Source organism: Somniosus microcephalus, unplaced genomic scaffold, assembly GCF_052327205.1.
Source record: "Somniosus microcephalus isolate GS21.2 unplaced genomic scaffold, FLI_Smic_1.0 unresolved_chr3, whole genome shotgun sequence".
In the NCBI taxonomy this organism is placed as follows: Eukaryota; Metazoa; Chordata; class Chondrichthyes; order Squaliformes; family Somniosidae; genus Somniosus; species Somniosus microcephalus.
The window spans coordinates 64,572,583-64,591,431 of NW_028225181.1; the positions used below are offsets into that span (position 1 = coordinate 64,572,583).

The following is an 18,849-nucleotide window of genomic DNA, read 5'->3' on the forward strand; positions in this document are numbered from 1 at the left end:
CCTGACCTTCTCCCCCCACATGAATTTCGGATCAGTCCCCCCGAGTGTGCCATGAAGGAGCCCGAGTAAAACTAATGTCAATGGGAATCGGGGAGAAAACACTCCACTGGCTGGAGTCATACCTAGCACAAAGGATAATGTTTTTTGTGATTGAAGGTCAATCATCACAACCCCAGGTGATCTCATTGACACATAAAATTCTGACAGGACTGTACAGACTAGATGCAGGAAGGATGTTCCCGATGGTCGGGGAGTCCAGAACCATGGGCCACAGTCCAATGATAAAGGGTATGCCACTTTGGACAGAAATGAGGAGGAATTTCTTCACCCAGAGAGTGGTGAACCTGTGGAATTTTCTACCACAGAAGGCAGTAGAGGCCAATTCATTAAATATATTCAAGAAGGAGCTGGATATATTTCTTAAGGCTAAAGGGATCAAGGGTTATGGGGAGAAAGCAGGGACAGGGTACTGAACTTGGATGATCAGCCATGATCTCATTGAATGGCGGAGTAGGCTCGAAGGGCCGAATGGCCTGCTCCTGCTCCTATCTTCTATGTTTCTATGTTTCCAGGAGTTCCTCAGGGCAGTGTCCTAGGCCCAACCATCTTCAGCTGCTTCATCAATGGCCTTCCCTCCAACATAAGATCAGAAATGGGGATGTTCGTTGATGAATGCATAGTATTCAGTGCCCCTCACCACTCCTCAGATAAGGAAGCAGTCCATGCCCGTATGCAGCAAGACCTGGACGACGTTCAGGCTTGGGCCGATAGGTTGCAGGCAACATTCGCACCACAGAAGTGCCAGGCAATGACTATCACCAACAAGCAACAGACTAAAAACCAGCCCTTGACATTCAATGGCATTACCATCGCCGAATCCCCCACCAAAATCTAGGGGTGAACATTGGCCAGAAACATAGCCAGAAGGTCAGAGGCTCGGTATTCTGCGTCGAATGTCTCACCTCCTGACTCCCCAGAGCCTTTCTGCCTTCTAGAATACACAAGTAAGAAGTATGATGGAATACTCTCCTATTGCCTGGATGAATGCAGCACCAACAACACTCAGGAAGCTCGACACCATACAGGACAAAGCAGACCACTTTATTGGCACCCCATCCACCACCTTAAACATTCACACCCTCCACCACTGGTGTACCGTGGCTGCAGTATGTACCATCCAGAAGGTGCACTGCAGCAACTCGCCAATGCTTCTGCGGCAGCATGTCCCAAAACCCGCGATCTCTACCACCTAGACAGAGAGCGACAGGAGGTGCATGGGAACACCACCACCTCCAGATTACTCTCCAAGTCAGAAACCATTCCGACTTAGAATTATATCGCCGATTCTTCACCGTCGCTGGGTCAAAATCCTGGAAATCCCTTCCTAACTGTACTGTGGGAGTACCTGCACCAGATGGACTGCAACGGTTCAAGAAGGCTTCTCACCGCCACCTTCTCAAGGGCAATTAGAGATGGGCAATAAATGCTGGCCTTGCCAGCGACGCCCACATCCCATAAACGAATAAAAAAAGCACAGTTAAAGATACCCATGACCTGTACTCCCCGAAGTACCAATAACCTCAGTCTCACTCTCCGCCCTGGCAGAACATTACCAAATGAAAGCAGGAAACGTGTCTCCTTCTCTAAATCAGGTTTCAATATGACTCCCAGCCCAGCGTCCCCTCTAACTCAGTGCTCACAGACAGCCCTCCCTATTCCACATTGTCCGTTCGCTCCCAGTTAACAGAAAGCAGCAATTACCTCAGCTTCATTTCGTCCAATAGAATAGCTAGAAATATAAAGCTGGAATTTAGCGAAGCTCTAAACCAGCCATTGATCTATGCCACTGAAAGTTGTTTTCTGTTTTACTTCTACTAACACAGAGACTCGGGATGTCCGGCTCACTCTCACCCTATCCCTCCCTCCTCACAGACTGATCTCGCTGTTCATCATTAACTACTATGTCCCAGGTACAGAACACCATGTGCCCGGGAAAGTTTCAGACTGCAGTTCCCGGGGGAACCTCCAACATTTGGGACCCTCCTCCTGCACCTGCAGACTGAGCTGGTGAACATAATGTAGATGGTGAGGAACACTCTATGGTCAGTGAGACATATTACAGGGTAGCTCAGTCCCCAGGTGAACACTGAGTGCAGATGGTGAGGGACATTCGATTGTCAGTGAGAGATATCATGGGATATCTCAGTTCCCAGGTGAAAACAGAGTGCAGATGGCGAGGGACTCTCGATGGTCAGTGAGAGATATCAAAGTGTATCTCACTCCCCAGGTGAACACTGAATGCAGATGGTGAGGGACTTTCGATGGTCATTGAGAGATATCATGTAGTACCTCAGTCCTGGGGTGAAATTTGATTAAAAAACATTTTCTAATGTTGGTTCTTTATTGATAATTCTATAACATTAGATATATATAAAATATTGAATATATTAATCCCGAATATGTAATCAATTTGAAGCTAATATATTTTAATAATATATTATACAAATTGTATGATAAATATTCTGATAGAAATACTGATTATATGAATATTATAGAATCTTGGAATAGTACAGCACTGAAGAAGACCATTCCGCCCATCGAGTCTGCACTGGCTCTTTTGAAGATCATCCAAATAGTCCCACTAACCCCCGCTCTTTCCCTATATCCCAGCAATGTTTCTCCTTCAATTTTTTATCCAATTCTCTTTTGAAGTCTACTACTGAATCTGTTTCCGCCACCCCATTATGCAGTGCTTTCCAAATCCTAACCACTCGTTGTGTAAAAACGCTTTATCTCAAGTCACCTCTTGTTATTTTCCCAATCACCTTCAATCTGTGCCCTCTTGTTATCGACCCTTCAGCCAGTGGAAACATTTTCTCTTTATTTTCTTTATCTAAATCCTTCATGATTTTGAACACCTCTATCAAATCTTCTCTTAGCCTTCTCTGCTCTCAGGAGAATAACCCCAGCTTTTTCAGTCTATTTTACATTTGTGAAAATTAAAGACTTTTACTGAAACGATCTGAGATAAACAAATAAGTAAACATCTCTCCTGGGCCCATGGTAACCAGCTGAGCTTTGCAGCTGTAACATAACTTGTGTTGAGCTGCCCAGCATGAAGGGTGTAGAGAGATTGGAACTGGGGCTGGCCTGAGCATGTTCTGGTCAGTATTGGGGAATGGTCTGTGTATAATGGAACTTTAATGGGCATAAGAACATTAGAAATAGGAGCAGGAGTAGGCCATTCGGCCCCTCGAGCCTGCTACGTGATAAGATCATGGCTGATCGTCTACCTCAAACCCACCTTCCTGCCCTAACCCATATGCATTTGTTCCATTCGTGCCCAAGTATCTATCGGGTTATAGTCCAACAGCTTTATTTGAAATCACAAGCTTTCGGAGTGCTGCTCCTTCGTCACCTGAGGAAGGAGCAGCGCTCCAAAAGCTTGGTGATTTCAAATAAAGCTGTTGGACTATAACCTGGTGTTGTGTGACTTCTTACAATTGTCCACCCCAGTCCAACACCGGCATCTCCACACCAAGTATCTATCAATCTCATTAATGAATAAACTCATCGACTGAGGATCCACAACTCTCTGGTGTAGAGAATTCCAAATATTGACAACCCTCAGAATGAAAACATTTCTCCTCATCACAGTCCTAAATGGCTGACCACTTATCATGAGACTATGACCCCTAGTTCTCTCCAGCCAAGGAAAAACAGCCACTCAGCATCTACCCTGTCAAGCCCTTTAAGAATTTTACACGTTTCAATGAGACCACCTCTCATTCTTCCAAACTCCATCGAATATGGCCCATTCGACTTAACTTCTCCTCATAGGACACGTTCTTCACCCAAATCAATCTAGAAAACATTCGCTGCACCCCTTCTACGGAAAGTATAGACTTTCTTAGATAAGGAGACAGCAATTGTGCCCAGGACAGGTGTGGTCTCACCAGAGCCCTATATGTTTGCTGCAAGGCTTCCTTACTCTTATACTCCAACCCCCTTGCAATAAAGCCTAACGTTCCATTCCCTGTCCAAATTGCTTGCTGCATCTGCAAGTTAACTTTCTGCGATTCATGTACAAAGATCCCCAAATCCCTTTGAATATCAACATTTATTAATCTCTCACCTTTAAAAAAATGTGCTCTTTTTCAATTTTTCTGATCAAAGTGGATAGTTTCACATTTCCCCACATTATGCTCCATCTGCCACCTAATTCATCAATAACTTAACAGGTCTATATCACTTTGCAGCCTCCTTGCGTCATCCCCACAGCTTACAATAAGTTCAGAGGGGATGTGAAATGTAAATACGATTGGCAAAGTGTGAATATTAGAGGAAAATGGCGGGGAACATAAAAGGGAACCCAAACATCTTCCACTGGCATGTAAACAGTAAGCGGCTAGTAAGAGGCGGGGTGGGGCCTATTGGAGACAAAGAAGGTGATATATGCTTAGAGGCGCCAAGGCTAGAATACTTATGAATACTTTGTATCGGTGTTTACTAAGGAGATGGATTCTGACAAAATATCGGTCGTCGGAAGTGGAAACGGTAAAAGCAATGGAAGGGGTGAAAATTGATAGACAGGGTGTACTAGAAAGGCTGGGTATGCTTGGAGTGCACATGTCACCTGGCCCAGATGGCTTGCATCCCAGGTTGCTAAGGGAATTGTGGGAGGAGATAGCAGAAAGACTTGGCATAATTTTCCAATCTTTCCTAGATGCGGGGGAGATGGCTGAAGATTGAAAAGTGGCAAATGTGACCACATTGTTCAAGAAAGTGTGTAAGGACAATCCTAGTAACTACAGGCCGGTCAGTTTAACATCAGTGAAGGGTAAAGTTTTAGAAACAATAATCAAGGAAAAATGTAACAGGCACTTGGACAGGTTTAAGCTAATGAAGGACAGCCAACAAGATTTTGTAAAAGGCAGTCCTTGTTTGACTAATCTAAATGAATTGTTTGATTTATTAACAGGGAGGGTTGATGAAGGGAATGCAATGGATGTTGTCTACATAGGTTTTAGGAAGCCGTTTGAAAAATTAGCACATAGGATGTTGTTTAACAAAATTGAGGCTCATTGAATAGTTGAGTCAGTGGAAGCTTGGATAAGGAATTGGCATAAGGACAGAAAACAGCGACTTTTAGTAACTGGCTGTATTTCAGACTGGAGGATGGTAGACAATGGTGTTCCCCAAGGGTCAGTGCTGGGGCCACTGCTTTTTTTTGATATATATAAATGACCTGGATATTGGAATACAGTGTAGATTTTCTAAATTTGCCGATGACACCAAACTTGGCGGTGTGGCAAATAGTGAAGATGATTCCAATCGACTGCAACAGGACATGTAATGGCTAGCAGAATGGGCAGACAAGTGTCAGATGGAATTTAATACAGAGAAGTGTGAGGTGATGCATTTTTGCAGAAGGAACAGGGAGAGGCAATATACACTTAATGGCACAGTTTTAAAGAGTGTGCAGGGAGAGGGGGCCCTGGGAGTTAATATGCATAGGTCCCTGAAGGGGTTAACCCTGAAGGTGGTTAACAATGCATCTGTGATCTTGGGCTTCATTAATAGGTGTATTGAGTACAGAAGTAGAAAAGTTATGCTGAACATTTATAAAGTGCTAGTTAGACAACAACTGGAGTATTGTGTCCAGTTCTGGTCACCACACTGTAGGACGGAATGTGAATGGCCTTGAGAGGGTGCAGAGGAGATTTACCAGATTAGGGGATGGGGGCTCTTAGCTACAAGGACTGGTTGGAGAAGCTGGATTTGTTTTCATTAGAGCAAAGGAGGTTGAGGGTTGATTTGATAGTGGTGTACAAGATTATGATGGGTTTGGATAGGCTAGACTTGAGAAGGCTTTTCCCACTCGTTAGGACCTGAGGACACATATTTAAGGAATTGCCAAGAGAGACAGGGGGGATTTGAGGAAAAACATTTTTTACACAGCGACCGTTGATGACCTGGATTTCGCTGCCGACAGAAATGCTTGAAGCGGAGACACTCAACGTTTTCCAGGGTAGACTGGATAGGCACTTGAGGGAAATACATCTGCAAGGCTACGGGGATAGAGCGGGGGAATGGGACTGACTGGATTTCTCTACAGAGATCCGGCACTGACTCGATGGGCCGAATGGCCTCGTTTTGTGCCATTATGACTCTATTATTCTAAGACTTACTTTCCCACCTTTGTAACATCAGCAAACTTGGATACATTACACTCAGTCCCCCACATCTAAGTCATTGATATAGATTGGAATAGCGGAGACCGAAGCACTGATCCTTGAGGCACTGCACTAGTTACAGCTACCCAGGCCGAATTTGTCCCGTTTATCCCTACTTCACCAGATAGATTCCTGTGATGAGAGTGTTGTCCTATGAGGAGAGATTAAGTCGATTAAGTCGAATGGGCCTAGATTCTCTGCAGTTGAGAAGAATGAGAGGTGATCTCACTGAAGCTTATAAAATGATAAAATACAAATACACTACAGCCACTGGTTTCCCCCTTATTTAGCCTGCTAGCTACACCCTGAAAAACTTTAATAGATTCGTCAAACATCATTTCCCTTTACTGAAACTGTATTGAATCTTCCTAATCTTATTTTGAGTTTCCAAGTTTCCTGTTAACACGACCTTAGTAATATATTCTAGCAATTCCCCTCCTACTGATAGCAGGCCAATTAGGCACTGAGTGTTAGAGAGAGAATATTCGCAGGGTCAATCCCTCCCATATCAGTATTGTGTTCGTAATGGAGAATGGTCCATCAGTAACACACTCCAGTGTAGAGATTACAATAATCCTTCTTACGATACACACGCTTGGTGATTCTTGCCAATTAATTTAAATACTGAGACAATCGCAGTCCCTTTACAGTCACAGTGTTATTGTGTGAGCTGCAGTCAAGGTCTGGGACATTGATAACTGGTCAGTGACCTCGCAGTCTCGCGTGCCTAGTTACACAAACACTCTCCCAGCTTGCCCTCTCAACTCACTAGTTTGCATATGTTGCTAAATGATCTCATGTGCGCTTTAAAAGATCTGATCCTTGCTTCTGATGTGAACAATCTATTATTCTCAGTCTGTCTGCATCATCTGACAAACATTACATCGTAGAATCATAGAATGATACAGCACAGAAGGAGGCCATTCGAACTATCGTGCCTGTTCCAGCTCTTTGAAAGAACAGTACAATTAATCCCACTACCCTGCTCTTTCCCATAGACCTGTAAATCATATCCCTTTAGAAATTCCCTTTTGCAAGTTACTACTGAATCTGCTTCCACTGCTCTTTCAGGCAGCACATTGGAGATCAAATCAACTTGCGGTGTAAGAAAATGTTTCCTCATGTCGCCTCTGGCTCTTTAACCAACCACATTAAATCTTTGTCCTCTGGTTACCGACTCTTCAGCCACTGGATACAGTTTCTCCTAATTCACTCTATTAAAGCCATTCATGATTTTGAACACCTCTATCAAATCTCCCGTGGCCCTCTCTGCTCTAAACAGACATATCCCAGCGTCTCCAGTCTCTCCACATAACTTAAGTCCCTCAACCATGGGACCATTCTGCTACTGCCCGATTCCATTAAATAAACATACCCTCTCAGCATCACTTCAATACTGACACATAACTGACATGGGAGGGGTTCAAGCTGTACATTTTCTCTCGCTAACTCTCAATGCCCATTAAAGTTCCAGCCTTGATGATGCTTGATGTTCAATGTAAATAAAGACACTATCGGTGACCCTTTAATCTCCCAGTTTTAGCAGGTGCACAGTAGTCAGTGTCTGGGACATTGACAACTGGCCATGGGCCTCGCAGTGTCCCATGTCCTGGTTACAGAAACACTCTCCCAGTAAGGCCCAATCTGGAATGCTGTGTGCGGTTCTGGGCACCGCATATCAGGAAGGATGTATTGCCCAAGACTGCATCATTCCCCCCACTCACCGAGTACCTGACCTACTCTCCCAACCAGTTCCTGACATTCCCCTCTCCCAAATTCCTGAAATTGCCCCCCGAGTTCCTGAACTTTGCCAACCCGAGTTCCTGACATTTGCCCCACCTGTTCCTGACCTTTGCCTCCCCGAGTTACTTACATTTCCCCCCCGCCGAGTTCCTGACCATTGCCCCCCGGAGTTACTGTCATTTGCCCATCCGAGTTACTGACCTTTGACCCCTCCCGAGTTACTGACTTTTGACCCCTCCCGAGTTCCTGACCTTTGCCGCCCCAAGGTCCAGACATTTGCCCACTCATGAGTTCCTTTCCCTTGCCCCCAGGACTTGCTAACATTTGCCCACCACAAGTTCCTGAACTTTTCCTCTCCATCGACATCCTGACATTTATCCCCGAGTTCCTGACATTTGCCCCACCGCAGAGTTCCTGACTTGACTCACACACTGCGTTCCTGTCCTTTGCTCACCTCTGAGTTCTGACCTTTGCCCCCCAGATTTCCTGACATTTGCCTCCCCCCGAGTTCCTGCCATTTGCCCCCGAGTTCCTGACCTTTACACCCACACTTCCTGACCTTCGCCCCATCCGAGTTCATGACATCTGCCCCCGAGTTCCTGATCTTTGCCCCCAAAGTTCCTGACGTTTGCCCCCCCAGTGCCTGATCATTGCCCCCCTTTTATTCGTGACCTTTGCCCCTCAATTTCCTGACCTTTGCACCTCGTGTTCCTGACCTTTGCCCCCGGCCGAGTTCCTGACCTTTGCCCCCCCACCCCCCAGTTTACCTGTACAATAAGCAGTGTCACACCCGGGTGTCGGCTTCAACTCATAAACGCAGTAACTGGTGCAGTTTTTGATCTTTATCTCCAGGATCCAGTAGCAGGGATTTCCACCCACGGTAAAACAAACTGTCCTCGCCACTTCTCCCTGTCCCATGGTGGGATGAGAACCTGAAATGAGGTTTGTAAATATTGAACAAAGTAACCGAGGTGAACAGTGCTGGACAGTGAATGTAAATCTGAGATTATAATGTCTGAAATTACCATTTAACCAGCCTGGGTACTGTGTGGAGCAGTGAGTGCGTGGAACTTGAGTCTCGGGAATCTGCCATCCACCAGAACTGGAACAACAATCACAGAGTCAGTCCCTGAACTGATGGCTCTTATTAACTGACACAAAGACTGGGAACTGACTGGTTGGTAAAGGTCTCACCCTGTTTCTGCTCTTCAAGTTAGGGGCCGGGGTTAAATAGTTGGTTAGAGTTAAAGCAGGAGCTTGTAGTTTAGTAACTGTTAATACTATATTAAATCAGTAACTGTTAATACTACATTAAATCAGTAACTGTTAATGCTACATTAAATTAGTAACTGTTAATACTGTATTAAATTAATAACTGTTAATACTATATTAAATTAGTAACTGCTAATATTATATTAAATAAGTAACTGTTAATAACATATTAATAACTTTAATTTGGTACTTCTTAGTCATACGTTTCTGTAAAGTTAGTTAATAGTCGAATTAAATAGAGGCATGGCAGCATAGCTGAGTCCCGCCGAATGCGCATCCAATGCCATGTGGGAAATCCAGGATGCTTCTCGTGTCCTGAACAACCATGTGTGCAGGATGTATTGCCAGCTGGAGGATCCCACGCTCCGGGTTTCAGAGTTGGAGTAGCCGCTGGCATCACTGAGGTGCATCCGCGAAGCTGAGAGCTATGTGCATAGCACGTTTCAGGACTTGGTCACCCTGCAGCTAAGGAGTGCGTAGGCAGAGTGGGAATGGGTGACACACAGATGGAGGAGGAGGACCAGGCAGGTAGTGCAAGAGTCCCCTGAGTGCATCTCGCTCTCCAACCAGTACTCGGTTCTGAGTAGCAGTGAGGGCGATGATTCCTCTGGGGTGTACAGCTGGAGCCAAGTCCATGGCAACACGAGTGTCTCATCTCAGCGGGGTGTATGAAGATAGTGAAAGCAATAGTGCTAGACGATTTGACTTAGAGGAGCAGACAAGTGTTTCGGCTGCTGCAGATGTGACTCCAGAATGGTATTTTGTCTACCTGGTGCCAGGGTTAAGGACATCACCGAGCAACCGCAGAACATTCTGATGGGGGAGGGTGAACAGCCGGAGGTCATGCTCCATATTGGTACTAACAGCATAGGTAGAAAGAGCGATGAGGTCCTGCAGGCAGATTTTAGGGAGTTAGGAAAGAGATTAAATAGCAGAACATCAATTGCAGTAATCTCAGGATTACTCCCGGCTCCATGCACGAGTGAGTATGGAAACAGGAGGAGAGAGCAGATGAATGCGTGACTGGAGAGCTGGTGCAGGAGGGAGGGCTTCAGACTCCTGGGGCATTGGGGCCTGTTATGGGACAGGTGGGACCGGTACAAGCCAGACAGTTTGCCTCTGAACAAAGCCATTACCAATATCCACGCAGGGAGGTTTGCTAGTGCAGATGGGGAGTGATTGAACTAAGTAGACAGGGGGTTGGACACCAGCATGTAGCATTAGAAAGGAGAAATAAAGAGTACAGATGATTGTGAGATGCGGATAACACTAAATAAGGTATAGTAAGTTATTAGGTGGAGTGAGACTAAGAGAGAACACAGCATGGTCTAAGACAGGTTCACAGTGTATGTATGTGAACGCACGAAGCATAGCAAACAAGGTTGATGAGCTGCAGGCGCAAATAGCCAAATGGGGATATGATGTTGTGGCAATAACAGAGACCTGGTTCAACATATAGCAGTATTGGGTATTAAATATTCCTGGATATAAGGTGTTCAGGAAAGATAGGGAAGGAAATATAAGAGGCGGTGTGGCAGTATTGGTTAAGGAGGATGTTACAGTGCTGGAGGGAAACGATGTCCTGGTGTCGTCAAGGACAGAATCAACTATATCGAGTTAAGATAAAATGGAGGTGTCATTACACTACTAGGTTATTTTATAGACCACCAAATAGTGGGAAAAATATGGAGGAGCAAACTTGCAGAGAAATTGCATGAGATGCAAGAACTATAGCGTAGTGATAATGTGGTACTTCAACTATCCTAATATAGACTGAGATAGTAATAGTTTAAAGGGCAGAGAGGGGGAAGAATTTCTGAAGTGTGTTCAGGAATTCTTTCTTAATCAGTTTGCTTCCAGCACAACGAGGAAGGAGGCATTGCTGGATTTGGTTCTGGGGAATGAGATAGGTTAAGTGGAGCAATTGTATATGTAGGGAACAGTGACATAGCTTCATAAGGTTTAGATCAGCTGTGGAAAATGACGAGGAGCAATCTAGAGTAAAAATACTTAATTGGAGGAAGGCCAATTTCAGTTGAATGAAAATGGATTTGACCCGGGCAATCTGGAATCGAAGATTGGCAGGCAAAACTGTAATGGAACAATGGGCTGCCTTTAATGAGGAAACATTTCAGGTACAGTCGAGGTACATTCACACTAGGGGGAAAGGTAGGGTAACCAAAGCCAGACCTCCTTGGATGACGAAAGAGAAAAAGAGTAAGATGACACAGTAGAAGAGTGCGTATGACAGATGTCAGGTCGAGAATACATCTGAGAATCAGACTAAATATAAAAAGTTCAGAAGCGAAGTGAAGAAGAAAATAGGAGAGGCAAAGAGGGGGCCTGAGACTAGAATGGCAGCTAACATAAAAGGTTATCCAAAAGTATTCTATTGGCATACAAATAGTAAACGAGTATTATGAGGTAGGGCTGATTAGTGACCAAAAATGAGATCTTCGCATGGAGACAAAGGATATGGCTGCGGTGCTAACTGAGTTTTTGCATCTGCCTTCCCCAATGAAGAAGATGCTGCCATAGACGTAGTGAAGGAGGAGGTAGAGGAGATACTGGATGGGAGAAAAATTGATAAAGAAGAGGTACTGGAAAGGCTGGCTGTACTTAAAGTAGATAAATCCCCAGGACCAGATGGGATGCATCCTAGGATGCTGTGTGAAGTGAAGTAAGGTACTGGCCATAATCTTCCAATCCTCCTTAGAAACGGGCGTGGTGCCAGGAGACTGGAAAATTGCAAATGTGACAACTTTGGCCAAAAAAGGGCGTAAAAATAATTCCAGCAACTACAGGCCAGTCAGTTTAACCTCGGTAGTGGGGAAGATTTTTTAAATAATAAATCGGGAAAACATTAAGAGTCCCTCAGACAAGTGTGGATTAATTAAGGAAAGCTAGCACGCATTTGTTAAAGGCAAATCGTGCTGAACCAACTTAATCCAGTTATCTGATGAGGTAACAGAGAGGGTTGATGGGGGCAATGCAGTAGACGTGGTGTACATGGATTTCCAAAAGGCGTTCGACAAAGTGCCATTCAATCGGCTTGCCAGCAAAGCTGAAGCCCATGGAATAAAAGGGGCAGTGGCAGCATGGATAAGAAATTGTTAAGTGACAGGAAACAGAGAGTAAAGGTGAACAGTTGTTTGTCGGACTGGAGGAAGATACAGTGTTTTTCCCAAGAGGTCAGTTCTAGGACCATTGCTATTCTTGATATATATTAATGACTTGGATCTGTATGTACAGGGCATAATTTCAAAATTTGCACATGACACAAACTTGGAAGCATAGTGAACAGTGAGGAGGAAAGTGATTGTATTCAAGAGGACTTAGACAGGCTGATGGAATTGGCGGACACATGGCAGATGAAATTTACTGCAGAAATGTGCGAAATAATACATTCTGGTAGAAATAATGGGGAGATAATATATAAATTAAAGGGTACAATCCTAAAGTTGGTGCATGAACAGAGATGCCTATGGGTATAAAAATCGGAGAGAGGCGAGGCCCGAGACCACAGCTGGGGCAGTCGGGAGAGCAGGAGGCCAGTAACTGGTGAGTTTAAAAGCTCACCTTTCGCGGGCTTTTTCTTTCACAGCTGGTGCAGACGGGAGAGCAGGAGGCCAGTAACTCTTATATAGGTGGAGCTGTTGCTAAACCCGAAACACTACAGTGTAGTGTCTCCCACCCTTCCACCTCCTCTAACCTTTTAGGGGTTAGGGGAAGTTGAAAAGGTAGGTTCAATTTATTTTATTTCAGGAGCCTAACCTAGGTGGAGAAGGTTCCAGGACAGGAGGCGGCAGTGAAAATACAACACCAGAAAACAGGTAGGTGACTGGTTGGTGAGTACTTTCACAAACTTATTCTAAGTAGAATTCAATAGTTAAGCTAAATCGTAGTAAATAAAAGGGTATTGTAAGGGTTAAGTCATGGAAGGGCAGCTCGGACCCGTGTCATGCTTCTCCTGTGCCATGTGGGAAATCAGGGACACTGTCCCTGACAACTATGTGTGCAGGAAGTGTGTCCAGCTGCAGCTCCTAGCAGACCGCATGGCGGTGCTGGAGCTGCGAATGGACTCACTCTGGAGCATACGCGATGCTGAGGATGTTGTGGATAGCACATTCAGTGAGTTGGTCACACCGCAGGTAAAGGCTAGCTCAGACAGTAAATGGGTGACCAAAAGGCAGGGTAAAGGCAGGAAGGTAGTGCAGGAGTCACCTGCGGTCATCTCCCTCCAAAACAGGTTTACCGTTTTGGGTACTGTTGGGGGAGATGATTATCAGGGGAAGGCACCAGCAGCCAGGTTCAGGGCACCATGACTGGCTCTGCTGCACAGAAGGGTGGGAAAAAGAGGGATAGGGCTATAGTGATAGGGGATTCAATTGTAAGGGGGATAGATAGGAGTTTCTGTGGCCGAGACCGAGACTCCAAGATGGTATGTTGCCTCCCTGGTGCAAGGGTCAAGGATGTCTCGGAGCGGGTGCAGAGCATTCTGAAGGGGGAGGGGGATCAGCCAGTTGTCGTGGTACATGTAGGTACCAACGATGTAGGTAAAAAGAGGGAGGAGGTCCTACAAGCTGAATTTAGGGAGTTAGGAGCTAAATTGAAAAGTAGGACCTCAAAGGTAGTAATCTCTGGATTGCTACCAGTGCCACGAGCTAATAAGTTTAGAGAGAGTAAGATAGATAAGCTAAATACGTGGCTTGAGCAGTGGTGCAAGGGAGAGGGATTTAAATTCTTGAGGCATTGGAACCAGTTCTTGGGGAGGAGTGACCTGTACCAAGGGGACGGTCTACACCTGAGCTGTGAGGGAGCCGATGTCCTCGGGGTAATATTTTCTAGGGCGGTTCGGGAGGATTTAAACTAATTTGGCAGGGGGATGGGAACCTAGATAGTGGAAAAGAGGGAAGTCATATGAAGTCAGAAATAGATGGTAGAAAGGTGAGAAGCAATAAGCAAAGGAGAGAAACACAAAGGGCCAAACTAATTCATAATGAGAGTGTGAAAAAAGCAAGCCTGAAGGCTTTGTATCTTAATGCTAGAAGCATTAGGAACAAGGTGGATGAATTAGTTGTGGAAATAGAGGTAAACAAGTATGATTTGATTGGGATTACAGAAACGTGGCTGCAGGGTGGGCAAGGCTGGGAACTTAACATCCAGGGATATACAATATTTAGGAAGGATCGGCAAAAAGGTAGGGGAGGTGGGGTAGCATTGCTGGTAAAGGAGGGGATTAATGCAATGGAAAGGAAGGATATTAACTCGGATGAAACGGAATCTGTATGGGTAGAAATGAGAAATAGCAAGGGGAGGAAAACGTTAGTGGGTGTGATATATAGGCCTCCAAATAGTAATATGGAGGTGAGGGAAGGCATAAAAAGGGAAATTAGAGAAGCGTGCGATAAGAGCACAGCTGTCATCATGGGTGACTTTAATTTACATATTGATTGGACTACCCAAATTAGTAAAAATTCTGAGGAGGAGGAATTCCTGGAATGTTTTCGGGACGGTTATCTGGACCAATATGTCGAGGAGCCGACTCGAGATCAGGCCATTTTAGACTGGGTATTGTGCAATGAGAAGGGACTTATCAACAATCTTCTTGTACGAGGCCCCTTGGGTCAGAGCGATCATAATATGATCGAGCTCTCAGTCGAGATGGAGAGTGAGGAAATTGAATCAGAGACTAAGGTCCAGAACTTAAATAAAGGGAATTACGAGGGTATGAGACGGGAATTGGGTAAGATTGATTGGGTGGTGTTTCTGGGGGGATTGACAGTGGATAGACAATGGCAAGCATTCAAAGATAGAATGGAAGAATTCCAGAACATGTTTATACCGGTTTGGCATAAAAATAAACCTAAAAAGGTGGCTCAACCGTGGATAACGAGGGAAATTAGGGACAGCATAAAATCAAAAAAAAGGGCATATCAACTGGCAAAAAAAAGCACCAGACCGGAAGATTGGGGGCAGTACAGGATACAGCAAAAGAGGACAAAGGGATTAATCAGGAAGGGGAAAATAGAATACGAAAGTAAACTTGCAGCAAACATAAAGACAGACTGCAAAAGCTTTTATCGGTATATCAGGAGGAAAAGACTGGTAAAATCCCAAGTCGGTCCCTTGCAGTCCGATTCGGGAGAATATATAATGGAGAATAAGGAAATGGCAGACCAATTAAACTCATACTTTGGTTCTGTATTCACAAAGGAGGACACAAATAACCTCCCAGGAATATCGGCAAACATAGGGACTAATGAGAGGGAGGAGCTGACAGAAATTAGTATCTCTAGGGATATGGTGTTGGGTAAGTTGAGGGGACTGAAGGCCGACAAATCCCCGGGGCCTGATAAACTACATCCTAGGGTACTTAAGGAGGTGGCCCTGGAGATAGCAGATGCTCTAAGGATCATCTTCCGGAACTCCATTGACTCGGGAACAGTACCCGTGGATTGGAGGGTAGCTAATGTTACCCCAATATTTAAAAAGGGGGGTAGAGAGAAAGCAGGGAATTATAGACCAGTAAGCCTTACATCGGTTGTGGGCAAAATGCTAGAGTCCATTATTAAGGATAAAATAGCGGAGCACTTGACAAATGGGGAAAGGATCGGACAGAGTCAACATGGATTTACAAAGGGTAAATCGTGTTTGACTAATCTGCTGGAATTTTTTGAGGAAGTAACTGGTAAAATAGATGGGGGAGAGCCAGTGGATGTGGTGTACCTTGACTTCCAGAAAGCCTTCGATAAGGTTCCACACAAAAGATTATCATGCAAAATTAAGGCTCATGGGATTGGGGGCAAAGTATTAACGTGGATAGAGAACTGGCTGGCGGATAGAAAACAGAGAGTTGGAATAAACGGCTCGTTTTCGGAGTGGCAGGCAGTGACCAGCGGGGTGCCGCAAGGATCTGTCCTGGGACCCCAGCTGTTCACAATATATATAAATGATCTGGATCAGGGAATTGGATGCAATATTTCCAAATTCGCTGACGACACTAAACTAGGAGGAGGGGTGGGCTCTGATGAGGATGTCAGGAGGCTACAGTGCGATTTGGACAGGTTGGGAGAATGGGCGGATACGTGGCAGATGCACTATAATGTGGATAAATGCGAGGTTATCCACTTTGGGGGTAAAAACAGGAGGGTAGATTATTATCTAAATGGCAATAGATTGGGAGATGGGGAAGTGCAGAGGGACCTGGGTGTTCTTGTGCACCAGTCACTGAAGGAGAGCATGCAGGTGCAACAGGCGATTAAGAAGGCAAATGGTATGTTGGCCTTCATATCAAGGGGGTTCGAGTATAGGAATAGGGATACCTTACTACAGCTGTACAAGGTGCTGGTGAGACCGCATCTGGAGTATTGTGTACAGTTTTGGTCGCCCCATCTGCGGAAGGATGTTCTTGCCATGGAAAGAGTGCAGCGGCGATTCACCAGGCTGATACCTGGAATGGCGGGAATGACCTACGAGGAGAGATTGAATAGTTTGGGCTTGTACTCACTGGAGTTTAGAAGATTGAGAGGGGATCTCATCGAAACATATAAAATTATGGCAGGCCTGGACAGGCTGAATTCAGAGAGAATGTTTCCAATGGCAGGGGAGCACAGAACCAGGGGCCACAGTCTAAAAATAGCGGGCAAATCATTTAAAACAGAGATGAGGAAGAATTTCTTCACTCAAAGAGTGGTGAGCCTGTGGAATTCCCTGCTACAGAGGGCTGTGAAGGCTAATTCAATAAATATTTTCAAGAGAGAATTGGATATATTTCTGAAGGCTAAGGGGATTAAGGGTTACGGAGAAAAGGCGGGGACGGGGTACTGAACTGGTAAGATCAGCTAAGATCTCAGATGAGGATCAGCCATGATCTCGTTGAATGGCGGAGCGGGCTCGAGGGGCCGAATGGCCTACTCCTGTTCCTATCTCTATGTTTCTATGTTTCTATGACGATGTGCAGAAATCATTGAAGGTGGCAGGACAGGTTAAAAGAGCTTCATGAATAGAGGTATAGAGTAAAAAGTGTGGATATTATGATGAACCTGTCTAAAACACTGGCACGGCCTCAACTGGATTGTGCTCAGTTCTGGGCACCGCACGTTAGGAAGGATATGATTGCCTTAGAGAGGGTGCAGAAAACATTTACAAGAATGACTCAAGGGATAATGGACTTCAGTTACGTGGATAGACTGGAGATGCTGGGGTTGTTCTCCTTAGAGCAGAGAAGATCGAGAGGAGTTTTGATAGAGGAGTTCAAAATCTGAACAAAGTAGATAGAGAGAAACGGTTCCCATTGGCAGAAGGATGGAGAACCAGAGGCCACAGATTTAAGGTGATTGGCAGAAGAACCAAAGGCGACATGAAAATATCTTTTGCTCAGCGAGTGGTTTAGATCTGGAATGCACTGCCTGAAAGTAGAGTGGTGGCAGAATCAATCACAGCTTTCAGAAGTGAGTTGGATAAGTACCCGAAGGAAAAATATTTGCAGGGCGATGGGGAAAGGGTGGGGGAGCGGGAATAGCTGAATTGCTCTTGCAGAGAGCCGGCACGGGCTCGACGGGCCGAATGGTCTTCAGTGCTGTAAACATTCTCTGAATCTATGAAAGGCTGGGACCCGCAGAGAGTAATGGAAACTGGGGCCCATCATTTATTATCTGATCCTGTTCATTATTCCCATGTATCCCAGGTAGCACCCTTCACTGTCTGTCCCCGTTCCATATTCCCCTCTATCCCAGGTATCTCCCTTTACTGTCTGTCCCCGTTCTATATTCCCCTCTATCCCGGGTATCTCCCTTTACTCTCTGTCCCCGTTCCATATTCCCCTCTATCCCGGGTATCTCCCTTTACTGTCTGTCCCCGTTCTATATTCCCCTCTATCCCGGGTATCTCCCTTTACTCTCTGTCCCCGTTCTATATTCCCCTCTATCCCGGGTATCTCCCTTTACTCTCTGTCCCCGTTCTATATTCCCCTCTATCCCGGGTATCTCCCTTTACTCTCTGTACCCGTTCTACATTCCCCTGTCTCCCGGGTATCTCCCTTTACTCTCTGTCCCCGTTCTATATTCCCCTCTATCACGGGTATCTTCCTTTACTCTCTGTCCCCGTTCTATATTCCCCTCTATCCCACGTATCTCCCTTTACTCTCAGTCCCCGTTCTATATTCCCCACTATCCCAGGTATCTCGCTTTACTCTCTGTCCCCGTTCTATATTCCCCTCTATCCCGGGTATCTCCCTTTACTCTCTGTCCCCGTTCTATATTCCCCTCTATCCCACGTATCTCCCTTTACTCTCAGTCCCCGTTCTATATTCCCCTCTATCCCAGGTATCTCGCTTTACTCTCTGTCCCCGTTCTATATTCCCCTCTATCCCGGGTATCTCTCTTTACTCTCTGTCCCCGTTCTATAGTCCCCTCTATCCCGCATACCTCCCTTTACTCTCTGTCCCCGTTCTATATTCCACTCTATCCCGGGTATCTCCCTTTACTGTCTGTGCCTGTTCTATATTCCCCTCTATCCCACGTATCTCCCTTTACTCTCTGTCCCCATTCTATATTCCCCTCTATCCCGGGTATCTCCCTTTACTCTCTGTCCCCGT

At 45.4% G+C, this 18,849-nt stretch overlaps 1 protein-coding gene across 1 annotated transcript in view; it reads right to left on the reverse strand.

Annotated features, from left to right (window-relative positions):
* Positions 1-18,849, reverse strand: part of LOC147091653 (uncharacterized) — a 153,125-nt gene that overhangs the window by 83,717 nt on the left and 50,559 nt on the right. Inside the window, exons 3-4 of the mRNA XM_085976624.1 lie at positions 9,005-9,081; positions 8,747-8,911 (exon numbers count right to left, since the gene is read on the reverse strand). Coding sequence (XP_085832750.1) covers positions 8,747-8,911; positions 9,005-9,081 — 242 coding nt within the window. The remainder of the gene's footprint in view (positions 1-8,746; positions 8,912-9,004; positions 9,082-18,849) is intronic.